The sequence below is a fragment of the Lissotriton helveticus genome, chromosome 5_1 (assembly GCF_964261635.1).
Source record: "Lissotriton helveticus chromosome 5_1, aLisHel1.1, whole genome shotgun sequence".
Lineage (NCBI taxonomy): Eukaryota > Metazoa > Chordata > Amphibia > Caudata > Salamandridae > Lissotriton > Lissotriton helveticus.
The window spans coordinates 922,825,221-922,839,377 of NC_136065.1; the positions used below are offsets into that span (position 1 = coordinate 922,825,221).

A 14,157-nucleotide genomic window follows, 5' to 3' on the forward strand; every position below is an offset into this window, starting at 1 on the left:
GATTTATGGTGATTTATTTGGCCCTTATAGAGAGACTCATGGTGTCTTCCGTAATGGAATGACACTATGCTCCAACTTCCAAAGTTTAAGCTTTTCATATTTTAGGTGATGGGTGACCAAGGCTGGGAGAGGTAGCTTTCTGTAAGAGCTCTCTCCGAATGAGGAGCTGTATCTTTGATACTAGGGAGCACTGAGCTATTAAAATGGGCACAAACACACTGCTGAATGCAGAAATGTTTTGTCGGATATCCCAAAGACTTATACTGATTTGTCAAGCAACTCTTTGAAATAAAGTATTAATAGGAACGGTGTGGAGTCTTTCCAAGATGTTTACCTTAGGACTTCTGGAGTCATGTTGGTGACAGACTTGTGAAGAGTGATCTGTTTTTAAAGGAATATGATTCTGGGTTGTGAGAAGAAATAGAATAGCAGCAGGTTGTTCAAAGGATCAATTTGGTGAATGGAGATGTTAAACATGTTGCCTTGCTAGTATTGTTTAATAATTTTTTGCACATTTTATGTCTGATTTATATGGTTTGCACCTTTATAGAGCAATACAAAAGAGGGTGGTGATGGACGGAGCATCAGAACCAATCAAACACTCACACCCTTTATAGAGCAAGGCTAGGCAAAATCCAACACGCGTATATTTGTGAACTAGCAAGATAAGGCATTTTATGGCTTCTGAATGTCTTTTTTTTTTCAAGAAAGCCTGTGTTACTCGATAATTTGCTGTGTCCTGAGATTTTACTGGCAAGACCTCCCATCCCTATGAACTTTTTCGATTTTTAGGGGATATTTCTCTGTTCCCATCATTATTTAAATTAGCAAATCCTTCCTTCTTTTCTTGAGATTTTGGCTGCAGATGTCCACCCTTCTTGACTGGCTAGCTTGGTGTTTTCACTTGTCTTGTACATCATTTCCTGTTCTTACCACCCAATAATTCAAGTATCTCTTTTAGGAGCCTGGGCAACTGGTTTGGTCAAATACTTCAACTTGTTGTCCCATATCTCTGCCATTTTACAGGTATTTGAAAATATGTTCAAATACTACATCAGAGACATCCCCATTCTTTGGTACGTGGTTCACATTTAACATTTAGTTCTGTTTTAGTTCAGTTCAGTCTTGAAGTTAATCAAGCATTTAAGGAGGATTTTTACTTGAGGATCAACGCTTTCTCTTGACACTTAACCATTAGTGTAACTCTCTACTTCAATGCTGCAGCTGTTTCAGAGGTAGACCTCTAACTCCCCTCGTGAAGTTAGAAGGGAATGAATGCTAAAATGCTGGTCTTTTCATGCATGTTCCCATTGGCCTAACTACCAGGTTCCATAAATTTCGTGAAATGGGATTTATGGACATCACTTGATTAGGGATAACCATTTTCCAGAGATATTACCAACTTATGCTTAGTTTTACAGTGAGTGACCTCTCATTATAGAGAATTGACAGTCAAGGAACTTGAATTTGAGTCTTCAATTAGCATTGACCAACCTTACTCTCACAACCAAGCCTTGCAACTATAGTGTTTTCTCAGGCATATGCAATTGTCTCATATCAAGTTATTTCACCTTTTTACTAGTTAAACCTCAAGAATATTATCTGGCTTAAAGACATATTTTAGATTCTCTCTTAGCTTGCTTATTGCCCAGCTACAGATTATGCTTTAATTTAAGTACAGTGATCTCCAGACTTTTCAGGTGTACATACTTGAAAATGTGCTGATTTGAGAAGACCCAACGCCCTTTGCCATGCAACTCATGGATCTTGGCAATTCCCCAATGTGAAGGATCTTAATGTGTATGGCACTGGGTTTTATCATTGTAAAACGAAACTAGCCATTCCTTTCCCCTCTTTTGTAATGCAACTTGGTTATCTGACATGGTTGAAGCCTACACTCATGACCGTAATCACTACCTGTTCAGTCCTCAGGGTTCAATTTAACATTAGAGCATTATTATTAGGAATAAATTCATGTTGATGTGCCAACCACTGATCAGAGACCTTCTTGTACAACTCCCAAAAAGCGTTCACAGGCTCTATTGGTGTGCATTGTGGCCCACTTTAGCTCCTGCGTTCTGGTTTGGAGGCAACCAAACATAAAGACTAACAATGCAATTCGACGCTATAACGGGGATCACAGACAACAGAGCCAACACTATGGCTTATACCAATGAACAAGCAGATCAGATTTACTCAATGATTAAAGAAGTAAGAAATATGGATGCCCATGGGGGCTCAATAAACCAGCAACTAAAACAATTAGAGTACTTAACCCGACGACAACTTAATCAGAGAATGCATGCTTCAACGCTCACACAATATCATAGAGCTAAGCGTATTCCAAGGGGCCTTCGACTGTCAATTAAGCCAATGTTGTTTCGTTTTAATCTCAACTCCAAATTCATGCATAAATGGTACAGCATATTAAATAAGTGTTCCTTGGACCTCATTTTATTGATCATTGAGGAATTAGCAAAAACAATTAAAGAACTGGAGGAAGAAATTTTCAACCTAAAGTCTGAATTAGAAACAAGGATGGAAGGTGACTCTTGGAAAATGAGTTTAGAAGGCATTAACATAAAACTTGACAAATATGAGAAGGAGCTACAAGAAGGCAAATTACGGAAATATAAACGTGACACGATTGACTATAAATTAAATGAAGTGTACACGTGGGCAGACATCTACGCCCGTCGACAGTTTATTCCCAAAAAAACTACAGCAACAACTCACTCATCGGAAGAAAGTTTAGTTGCGGATAAAGACATCTCCATACGACGAGGACCAGTTCAATTTAATAAAGAAGGAAGAGAGACAATTATAGAGAGCAGTGATCAAGCAACAACAAGTGGAAATGTTGCTTTTTTGTCTCAGGACCAAAACGAAGGGCGTCCTCCTACGCAACAACTAGAAACATTAACATCAAGCGTAAAACCAGGCGAGGAAGTGGCAGGGAAGGCACTATGAAGCGGACGGACAGTAACCTAATAATTAATATATCATCTGTAACTCTTTCCAAACAGCAAGTAAAAGCTCTAAATAAAGGACTGTCATTTGTACCTACCATCAAAACAAATGAAATCTTTTGCCCTTCTCTATAAAATCATCAAGCCAGCATGGCTGAGGCGCAACCATTTCTTCACACTTCACAGAGCGTATTATTCTCCTAAACGTCTGTCAAAATTTCAACCCGGGAAGTGTTGTTGTAAATGGTTTTTTCCAGCAGCCTCAGATCTCCATATGTTCTGTGAGTGCCCGAACATTGCCACCTTCTGGCACGAAGTCAGAACAACACTTGAATCTATTCTCGGATTATCTATCCCGTGCTCATGGCCTTTAATCATTTTTGGAATAAATGACAATATTAAGGGATTAGAGAGAGAATTTCTCTTTTACGCCATTTTACTGGCAAGAAGAGAAATCTGCAAAAACTGGGTCAACATAAATCCCCCAACACATGCAGAGTGGCTGTCTTCATTATATGCAACATCAAAGCAGGATTTATCTAGAACATGTAGTCCTCGATCTCTGAGATTTTGGGACCTCTTGATCAATTGGAGAAGGGATAGGTAGCCAACCCGGGTTTTTTTTTTTTTTTCCCCGGGTCCGATGATTAGGCCTAAAATCTCTCTGTCCAAAGGGAGGCACCGTACAGTTATTGGACAACTAGCCGAACTGGTCCGAAGGGAGAACGTTCGTCCAAGCTCTGCTGGCGACATTGGGACTGACTCTCTGAGTACCTGAAGCTTACTATTGGGCTTCTTGGCGCTTTAGGGGGGTCCGGCCTCGTGTCTGTGTGGATAGGAGCATAGTTGGATCGACTCTATGGCTAATGAGGACACAAAAAAAATAAAATAAATGAAATTGAAACTGAAGGAGCCTTTTTCAGATTCATGCGGACCCTGAGGTTGAAACACTATTTTACTAACGTAGGAGAACCTTTGGAAACGAGTGGAGAAACACAAGAACACAAATTCAAACCTAAGAGCACATTTCAAGCTCCTGTGTCACATAAGATGCTGGACACATTTGAGACAATGGTAAAAAAAGACCTCCAAACACTGAAATACAAAAAAACAGGACATTGCAATTTATCTAAAACGGAACAAAATACCATCATGAATTTGGCAAAAAACCCAGAGTTGAAAATACAGCCAGCAGACAAAGGTGGGGCTCTGGTGATGATGGACTCATATTTTTATGAATGCAAGGTCAATGACCATGTGGCGGATACCAACACTTACTTATTGCTACCATCGGATCCCATCATTAAACTTCAGACAATGCTCAGTGGTATACTACAAACGGCAAGAGAGAATGAGTGGATAGATGACCAAACACAAGCATATTTGAGTACAAAACATCCTAGATGTCCAAAATTATACATGATACCTAAGGTACATAAAGATCTAACCAACCCTCCGTTCAGACCAATTTTTTCTGGGTGTGGGTCAATCTTTGATCCCCCTAGGACAATATATTGATCATTTTTTGTAGAAATTTGTGAAACAATGGGGTTCCTACATAAGGGACACCACAGACTTTTTGAATAAACTAGCATGGATAGAACAAGGATTTCAGAGCCATTGGATTATGTGTACGATAGATGTGGCGGCTCTTTATACATCCATACCACATGAGGCTGGGTTAGAATCCACAGAATGGGCTTTATTGAAATTGGGAGAATTGTCAGCAAACAAAGTTTTTTTGTTACAACTACTCAAGTTCTGTCTTCATAATAGTTATTTCACATGGCAAGATCACTATTATGCACAATTGAATGGAACCTCGATGGGCTTTGCAGGGGCCCCTGCGTACGCAAATACATTTATGGCCCAGTTTGAGGCTGAGAACTTGATGAGCACTGAACAATGGCAGCACATTAAAATGTACTGCCGTTTTATTGATGATATTTTTCTCATTTGGGATGACACAGTAAACACATTGGAACAATTAATTCAGAACATGAATCAAATAAACTCTAGGATACAGTTTACTCACAAAATTAATTCACAAGTGATTGATTTCCTAGATGTACGGATCATAAAAACAGAGGAAGGATTCACCACTGAATTATACACAAAACCGACTGATCGAAACAATGCTTTAAATTTCTTTAGTTTCCATCCAAAGAGTCTGTTACGGAATCTCCCAGTATCTCAATTCATCAGGATCAAACGTATCTGCTCGGATCCACAAACTTGTTCTAATGCAATTCAGAAACAAATAGTAAGATACAAGGAGAGAGGATATCCCAGGGAGATATTACAAGAACACATGGAAAAGGTTATGAGAATGGACAGACTTGAGTTACTCAAACCACGAATCAAAACAAGCACAGAAAGAATGGTATTTGTTACGAAATATACCATACAATCAAAGAAAATTAAGAGTATAATCAACAAAAGATGGGATTTATTGGCATCAGAACCAGATTTCAATGACCTATTCAAAAATCCACCCTTACATGCCTACACAAGAGGACAAAACTTAAGGGAGAGATTAAACCAAGCACCATTGGCACCAACAACTAAGGAATATAAAGGAACAACTAAATGCTACAACTGCACTAATTGTAATAATGTTATAGAAGGCAATAAGTGCAGCCACCCAACCACTGGAAAACAGATAAGTCTCAGACACACTAGCGACTGCAATTCTCAGAACGTGGTATATGGCATTAAATGCCCATGTGGCAGACTGTACGTTGGCAAAACACAGCGAAAAGTCAAAATCCGAATTACGGAGCATAAAAGCAGGATACGTAATGAGAACTTAACATCTCCACTGGTTTACCATTGGAGAGAAGCAAAACACACTATCTCCCAACTGCGATTCTTTGTCATAGAACAAGTACCGATTAAATCAGGCATTGACAATCACCAGAGATTGCTACAACGGGAAATCTACTGGATTAAGTACCTTAATACAATGTCTCCAACAGGACTTAATGATAAATATGATTTATCATGTTTTTTGTAGAGACTTGTCATTTACCATCATTATACCATGTTACTTGTGATTTATATAGTAGCACAAAGCAATTGATAACAACAGGATAAGATATATTAGTATTAAATAATGTCATTACGTTTCCTACATCCCCATGAACAATAGTATAATCACATCATCACTTAGTAGGTCAGCACATCATCGGATATTACAATCAGGTTATGATTAAAAAAAAATAAAAAAATTTGAGTATCCTAATAGAACTCTTTGGCAACTATTAACGACAATTGGGACGGTCCATTGTTATATATAATTTTTGTGATAAAACACAAACGGCCATCACTTAGTAATGATGACGACTTATAAATATGCAACAGCGAGTTAAGTCGTTTATATTATCACTACAACAGTGAATATAGTGATGCAGCCTAAGTAGCATGATTATTGCATGGGATTATGAACGCAGCATGTAATCGATTATTATTCACATAACACATTTAAGTCAGTTTTTCTCATCTTTTACCGTTCTAAGATGGCGCCCGCTTAACAGGGTACTCGTGGGTCTTAGTCCGTTGTTTATTTGCGGTAAACATCTCGACGAGTGTTTATAGTTTGCTCGCTAGTTTGAGAAGAGCAACAAACCGGCGTCGGTGATGAAGTTGGGAAAGTACTGCGAGTGCAAACATCAGGTACGGGATATTCGTAGGCAGACAATGATTATTAACCAAAGTTGTTACTATGCAACATGTTGACAGATTTATTTTGGTACTGTTGCAGGTCAGCGGGATAACTAACAGAGAAGGTACGATATTTATTTCAGGATGTGTTCTGATATAAACACATTCACGTGGCGACGTTTTATCTAAAAAAAACACTTTTTGTGTTCACAGCGTTGATACATTCGAACAGCAGTAAGGTAGGCTGAGACCACGTTTTTTACGAGGACACATTAATCTTGTGATTCATTAAGTGGCAAGGGATTTATTATGTTGCTTTTTCACATTTGCGTTTACAGATAATTAACTGCATTCGTAGTTCACAAGAGACTACACGAGAGCAAGGTAGGCTGAGACAACGTTTTTCATGAGGCAATAGTTATCATGTGATTTACCATGTAGCAAGACAGCTATTATGTCGTTTTTTTATAATTGTGTTTACAGATAATTAAAACCAATCGTGGCACACAAGAGACTGTAACAAGTATAGAGGCCAGTATGACCAGGTATGGAAACAGGATCATGAGTACTCATATAAGCCCCCATGAGGTCAAATAGAGATGGTTACTGATATAATTTTATTTATTGATTTTTTTAGGTTTTCCCCTGATGAAGGCACTATTTAGGTGCCGAAATGCATTGGACTTCATGAAAAAATTCTTGTGACCATGAAAAAAATGGAAAATGTCAAACAGATGTATCGAGATATAATCGAGATTATGTAAATTTTGTTTGCACCTATGAACAATCAGTTGATGAAAGATATGATTTCAACACTTGAAAACAGATTGAACATTGAATAAAATGAAGTACAATAAGAAAAAATATTGAGTACTGTGAATAAATTAACAATACTGAACTAAATGCGGAAGCATCAATTGAACAGTGCGTGATTAGTTGGGTCCACAAACCCACCATAACTACTGGTTTGCCTTTAGCCACAAAATGCACAAGCGGACAGTTCTTATACTTCCGAATGGTGACAGAGAATTTGTATTTGTCTCTTTGCTAGGGACAGATTGTTATTAAGACATTTTATTAAACATAAACGTAACCTTAAAGAGAAAACCCCATGCTCAGAGAATCTGAACAACCAAATAAAATTATCTAAGCGTAAATAAAGTCATGATAAAGTAGTCCAGAACGATGTTTAAGTATAAATTAAAGTATATATAAAAATTAATGCTTAGAAATCAAGATACAGAAAAAAACACCATACGAAACAAGACATAAAAAAGGAGAAAAACATGTCCAAACAGTAAATTATCTTTGCTATATTCAGTTGAACACCAAACTGATCTCTTAATTTTATAAATTCTTCAATACTGAACAACAACGCCAAGTCATCTAGACCATCTGAGACCAATAGAATCTTCTTTCATATCCAAACTTGGAGAATCTGCTTCTTCACTACCACCAAAACCGCTCCACCACTTCCTTCTGGCTAGGTTTGCCCTACAGAAGTACCCACGCATCCATTAATCCATTCAAGGATGTAGTTGCAGCTATAAGACTGCCTGAAAGTCCTGCCATTTCATAACTGTGGTGTGCAAATGCTTTCATTTCAATGTTGGCTTTAGGCTTAAGATGAACATTGAGGGGAACTCGCTGTTTAGCTCATTGTTTTATTTAAGCTCTCATAGGCAAATTCCTGCAGTAGAATAAGTAATTAATGACACAATGCCCACTTCAGTAATGGCATACATACAACCCAGGAGAGACTGCTTTAAAACGGTAAGAAATTCAGGATCATTGTTACCTACACCTTGTCGTTTCATGGTCACTGGAAATGGTTGGGGATAGGAAACATCGTGTTGTCTGAAGTAGCGCTGCTTTTGAATGGCTTACGAATTAATAAAGGGAACTTTTTCTTTTTTTGTTTTAAATGCTTCAACTCTTTGTTTCCTGGCAATGCTTTCCACTATATGCAACGGATTTTCCCCACATGAAATTATATTTCAGAGAGTAGATTCTGGGAAGCAACTGCAATCTAAAATCCTTAGCATCAAAGAAAGCCATTTTAGAAGATGAACAGGTACACTTTAGGAGTTATGTAGCGAAGTTAAATTTTATGAATTGAAATTAATGTTACATTTTTCTTGCTTCCAAATTATACACAAACTGATAAATATGTCCCAATTCTGTATTAAAACTAACCACTTCACTTCTTTAAAACATACTTTACATAAAATAAATCTATGGATATGCTTGCTGTAAGAAATGCGTTACTTACCTGTAACTGCAGTTATCCAGTATTAGTGTCTTTCATCTGAGAGACTTGGGCTCCTGGCAGGAAGGTTCTAGAAGGAGGTAGTAGCTGATTGGCTGTTGTACTTTATTTGGTCCTTTTTACAAAAGGACCCAGATAGGCCACCAAAGTGGGACCCTTGGGGCCTGCTCTGTTTGGTCCTTCCTGCAAAAGGACGTGGATAGGCTACTAAGGTGAGACCTTTGGGCCTATTCTTTTCTATGTATGTCTCTAGGACATTACTTTTTTATATACCGGAGGCTCCCGTCTCGACGACGGGGAATGATTCAGGCATGTGAATCTATGAAAGACACCCAAATACTGGATAAACACAATATCTGATCTCTCCATGGTAAATTGTCCAACTCATACACTCTTACCATCTGACAGTGATTCGTAGTCATAATCATATTCATCCTCTTCCTCTTCCTCCTCTTCGTTATTTGCACAAGTGGTGCTGGCACTACAACCATTAATGGCATGGACCTGCATATTTGCTAACTGGTGAGCCTGTGGTAAAATAATCATAATTTTATTTTAGATTGCCTATACAGGTCATTGTGATGTAAAGCAGAAACCATATTGTTATTCTATTCAGTGACAGAAAGATGAAAAAACATATTGTTGGGTTAAAGAAAGTAAGCAAAATGTATTATATTCCTTTCTGTCATTGCTAAATGAGACACAGACTGCACACACACAAGTCCTATGTATCTACAGTAGTATACTCTAAATTGTTGTCTCAAAGAAATAAATTCATATTTACTTCTAATTTAAGTATTGTCTGAAGGCTTGATCTCTTCAGATCAGTTGTTTCAGAGCCTCACTGCATCAAACCGAACATTAAAGTGCATTGCCAGACACTAGTATAACTACTAGCTTGTGATAAAAAATGATACCTTTCCTTTTCTGCAGTGCTTTATATCAGATTCTAATTTTCAAACCTACCCTGAAAGCAGACCATATGTGGTTACATGTTCAATACTTGGCCTAAGTTTACGAATTTCCTTTAATACACTAATTTCAGAATAATTACCACCATAGGAGAAAATGTCAACGTGCTGCAACTTTTCTGAACATTATATTCCACCGCATCAGCATTTCCCAACAAAACACAGACAGTAGAAAGTGGGTAGTAATCAAGTTAAGCTTATATTCTACAAATCAACAGCAATTGGGAGAAGGTCCCAACATCTAGGACCTAGTTCTTAATATAGGCAGTGGAATCACAATAACAAGTGATTGTTGGTGAACTTTGAGAATGGTTGGACAATAAAAACAGGGTCAAATTTCATGATGTGCGCTAGTGAATCCAACTTCCTGGGCAGGCTGTGTAAGTGGTGGTTGTTATTTGCAGGTGGCTATTCCCTAAAGACAAGTTTGAAAAACAAAATGGAACCACATTTTACATATCAGAACACAGTTTTTCAATACAGTTGAACTAAAATCCAGGGGAAGTTCTGAAGGGTTATTCATTAAATATTGCAATTCTCTCATGGTGTACAAGAGAAGCCTGACATTGACTTGTGTAAAATTCAATGGTTTTAAAATTGGGCGTAAAAACTTAAATTATTATATTTTGGGCAAAGCGTTACAAAATGCAGCGTGTCTTTAATCAACAAGTTACTTAACTTCGGTAACAATATATCTGTAAGAAACAGATTAGTTACAGATTCCTTACTTTAGAATTACTCCCAGGCATCAGACTGGATCCGGAAAGTTTTTCGTAAGCAGTACGTACCCCTGCGAGTTGGAAGGTGGTGTCGGTCGACTCTGCGTCCGTCGTGGTCGCCGGGATGACGTCGTGGAAGCTACAAAGACGCTGCCCTTGCGCGTTGACGTCACTTCTGTACACAACTTTCCACGCGAGAAGGGCAGAGCCATGCAAGACACTGAATACTGGTGTACAAAACTAGGGCTCTAAAAGGAAATCCTTAACCCTAAAAGTCAGTTTGTAGAAGGGGAGGATGGGTGGGGCGGTAAGGAATCTATAACTAACTTATGTTTCTTACAGATATATTGTTACCGAAGGTAAGTAACCTGTTCATCTGAAAGAAAAAGTTATTTATAGATTCCTTACCTTAGAATAGATATCCCAGGTATACCAACCCCGGAGGTAGGTCTGCAAACTAAGTTCACACCAGAAAGTCATGGAGAACAGAACGGCCAAAGAAGCTGTCTCTCCGGACTTGGCTGTCCAGGAAGTAGTGCTTGGTGAACGTGTGCAGTGATGCCCACGTAGCTGCCTGGCAAATGTCATTTAGGGGGACTCCCCGTCCCAAAGCAGTAGTAGCTGCCATTGCCCTGGTGGAATGGGTGCGAAGCCCCACAGAAGGCTCGTTCTTCGCCAAAGAATAGCAGGCCTTGATACACAGAACGACCCACCTGAAGATGGTCCAGTTGTGCACGGCCCGACCTATCTTAACGCCCGCATAACCAACAAAGAGCTGGTTGTCCACCATGAATTGTTTGGTGCAATCCAAATAAAAGGAGAGTGCACGTTTTGGATCCAGACAGTGCAGCCCTCTTCCACTTTTGAAGGATGTGGAGGCAGAAAGAAGGAGGCAAAGTGATGGTTTGACCAATATGAAAAGAAGTGACTACCTTTGGAAGAAAGGAAGGTCGAGTTCTGAGGACAACCTTGTCTGGATGAACAGCCAGAAAAGGAGGCTTCAAAGATGGAGCTTGTAGCTCACTCACCCTGTGTGCAGAGGTGATTGCCACCAGAAAAGCAGTTTTCAGCATGAGGAGTCTGAGAGGACAGTTATGTAGTGGCTCAAAGGGAGCGCACATCAGATAAGTGAGAACCAAGTTCAAGTCCCACTGAGGCATTACGAAGGGAACAGGAATAAAAGGAAGAGTAATGCCTTTGAGAAATCTAATTACAACAGGGGACTTGAAAAGAGAAGGCTGATCAGGAAGCCTGAGGAAGGCTGAAAAGGCTGAGAGGTAGCCACTCAGAGTGCCCAGAGCAGAGCCCTGCTGGGCCAAAGACAGGAGGAACGAGAGAACCTCAGAAAGAGGGGCAGAAAGGTGATCCACAGCCTTTGCTGTTCACCATGCCACTAATGTATTCCATCTGCAGGCGTATACAGTCTTAGTGGAGGGACGCCTGGCTGCCAAGATTACATCACAGACTTCGGGAGGCAAGTCATATGATGTCAATTGCCGCCGCTCAATCTACAAGCAAGGAGGTGGAGGCTAGACAGGTACGGGTGGAGGTCCGTCCCCTGCAGCTGCAACAGAAAATCCTCCCGAAGAGGCAGTCGGATCGGGGGATCGATGGCCATGTTGAGTAGCTCGGGATACCAGACTCTTCGTGCCCAATCCGGAGCATCAGGAATTACTTGGGCCCATTCGCGCATGATCTTCTGCAGCACTCTGAGCAGAAGTGGTACCGCTGGAAAGGTGTACCGCAACTCCACTCGCGACGAAAAGTATTGCCTAGCGAGTGCCGCCTTGAAAATTCCAACGCGCAGAATTGCTGTCAGTGGCGAATAGATTTAACCAAGGCTCTCCCCACTGTTGAAAGAGACCTTGCATCACCTCCGTGCGAAGACGCCATTCGTGATCCATCATGCACCTGCGGCTGAGTTTGTCCACCCTGGCGTTCAGTGAACCTGCCAGGTGTTGAACCACCAGGGATATGCCCTGATGTTCCAGCCATGTCCAGAGAAGGAGGGCTTCTTGACAGAGGGTCCACAACCCAGTGCCGCCTTGTTTGTTGCAGTACCACATGGCGGTGGTGTTGTTCGTAAACACCTGCACTACTCTTCCCAGACAAAGGGAAGGAATGCTTTTAATGCAAGACAGATCGCCTGAAGCTGCAGAAGGTTGATGTGGAGCTCAGACTCCACCGGAGGCCAGAGGCCTCTAAACTCTGCCTCTCCCATGTGGCTGCCGCATCCCAGAAGGGATGCATCGGTCACCACTGTGTGTTCTGGTTGTGGAAGGGAGAGGGATCGGCCATTGACCCAATCCTGGTTTGTGAGCCACCACTACAATTGTTGTGCAGTGCCCTCCGAGATCTGGTCAGAATCGGACAGATTCCCCTGATGTTGCGCCCACTGGAACTTCAGGTCCCACTGCAGAGCCTGCATGTGCCACCTGGCATGATCAACCAGCAGGATGCAGGAGGCTGTGAGGCCCAGCAGCTTCAGGGTCATCCGGACCGAACCTGGGATAGAGGCTGAAAGTTCGGAATTACAGCCCGAATATCCCACATTCGCTGTACGGGAGGATAAACCCAAAACTGTGTCGTGTCCAGAAGCGCTCCGATGAAGAGGAGCTTCTGAGAGGGGTTCAGGTGCGACTTCGGCACGTTGATGGAGAAGCCCAGCGAATGCAGGAGGTCGGCCGTAGTCTGGAGGTGAGGGACGACTGCCTGGGGCGAGCCCGCCTTCAACAACCAGTCGTGGAGATAGGGGAAGACTGGAACCCCTGATCTGCGCAGATGAGCTGCGACCACCGCCATCCCTTTCGTGAACACCCGAGGGTCGCTGGTAAGGCCAAATGGGAGCACGATAAACTGAAAGTGCTCGTGGCCTACCATGAACCGCAGGTAACGCCGGTGGGCCGGCAGGACGGGGATGTGAAAATAAGCGTCCTGCAAGTCCAACGCTACCATCCAGTCTCTAGGGTCGAGGGCAGACAAGACCTGAGCCAGGCTCAACATTTTTAACTTCTCCTTCCGGAGGAAGCGGTTGACGTCCCTGAGATCTAAGATAGAACACAGGCCCTAGTCCTTCTTGGGCACCAGAAAGTAGTGGGTGTAGCAGCTACGACCTACTTCTGAGCCAGGAACGTGCTTGATGCCTCCCTTGGCTAAGAGAGCCGTAACTTCCTGTTGGAGAAGGGCCAGGTGATCCCACGACAATGGTACTGGGGTGGCATGTCTGGAGGGATAGTCTTGTAGGGGAGGGAGCAGCCCCTTCGGACTATCTGCAAAACCCACCTGTCCGACGTGATGGTGCACCAGTGGAGGAGGTGATGGCGGATCCTGACGCCCACTGGCGTTTGAAGGGCCTGAAAGGTCGGACTAGGAGGGTTTGGAGGCTGCTGCAGAGGGGGTGGTGGTGGACTGGCCAGACCTCTGGCCCCCAGAACCACGTCAGTGGTTCCCACGTCCCCGGCCGCGCTGAGGTTTACCAGCTTGCGCTGGCTTGTGGCTCTGACAGAAACATCTTGCGGCACCCCTTCCGTGGCCATGAAAGGCAGACCATGCAGGGTGCGTGGTGG

At 41.7% G+C, this 14,157-nt stretch overlaps 1 protein-coding gene across 3 annotated transcripts in view; it reads right to left on the reverse strand.

Annotated features, from left to right (window-relative positions):
• PLCE1 (phospholipase C epsilon 1) overlaps positions 1 to 14,157 on the reverse strand; it is a 1,554,148-nt gene that overhangs the window by 378,659 nt on the left and 1,161,332 nt on the right. For all 3 annotated transcript variants that reach the window (XM_078643386.1, XM_078643388.1, XM_078643387.1), the window contains exon 20: positions 9,300 to 9,429. In XM_078643386.1, the coding sequence (XP_078499512.1) occupies positions 9,300 to 9,429 (130 nt within the window). The remainder of the gene's footprint in view (positions 1 to 9,299; positions 9,430 to 14,157) is intronic.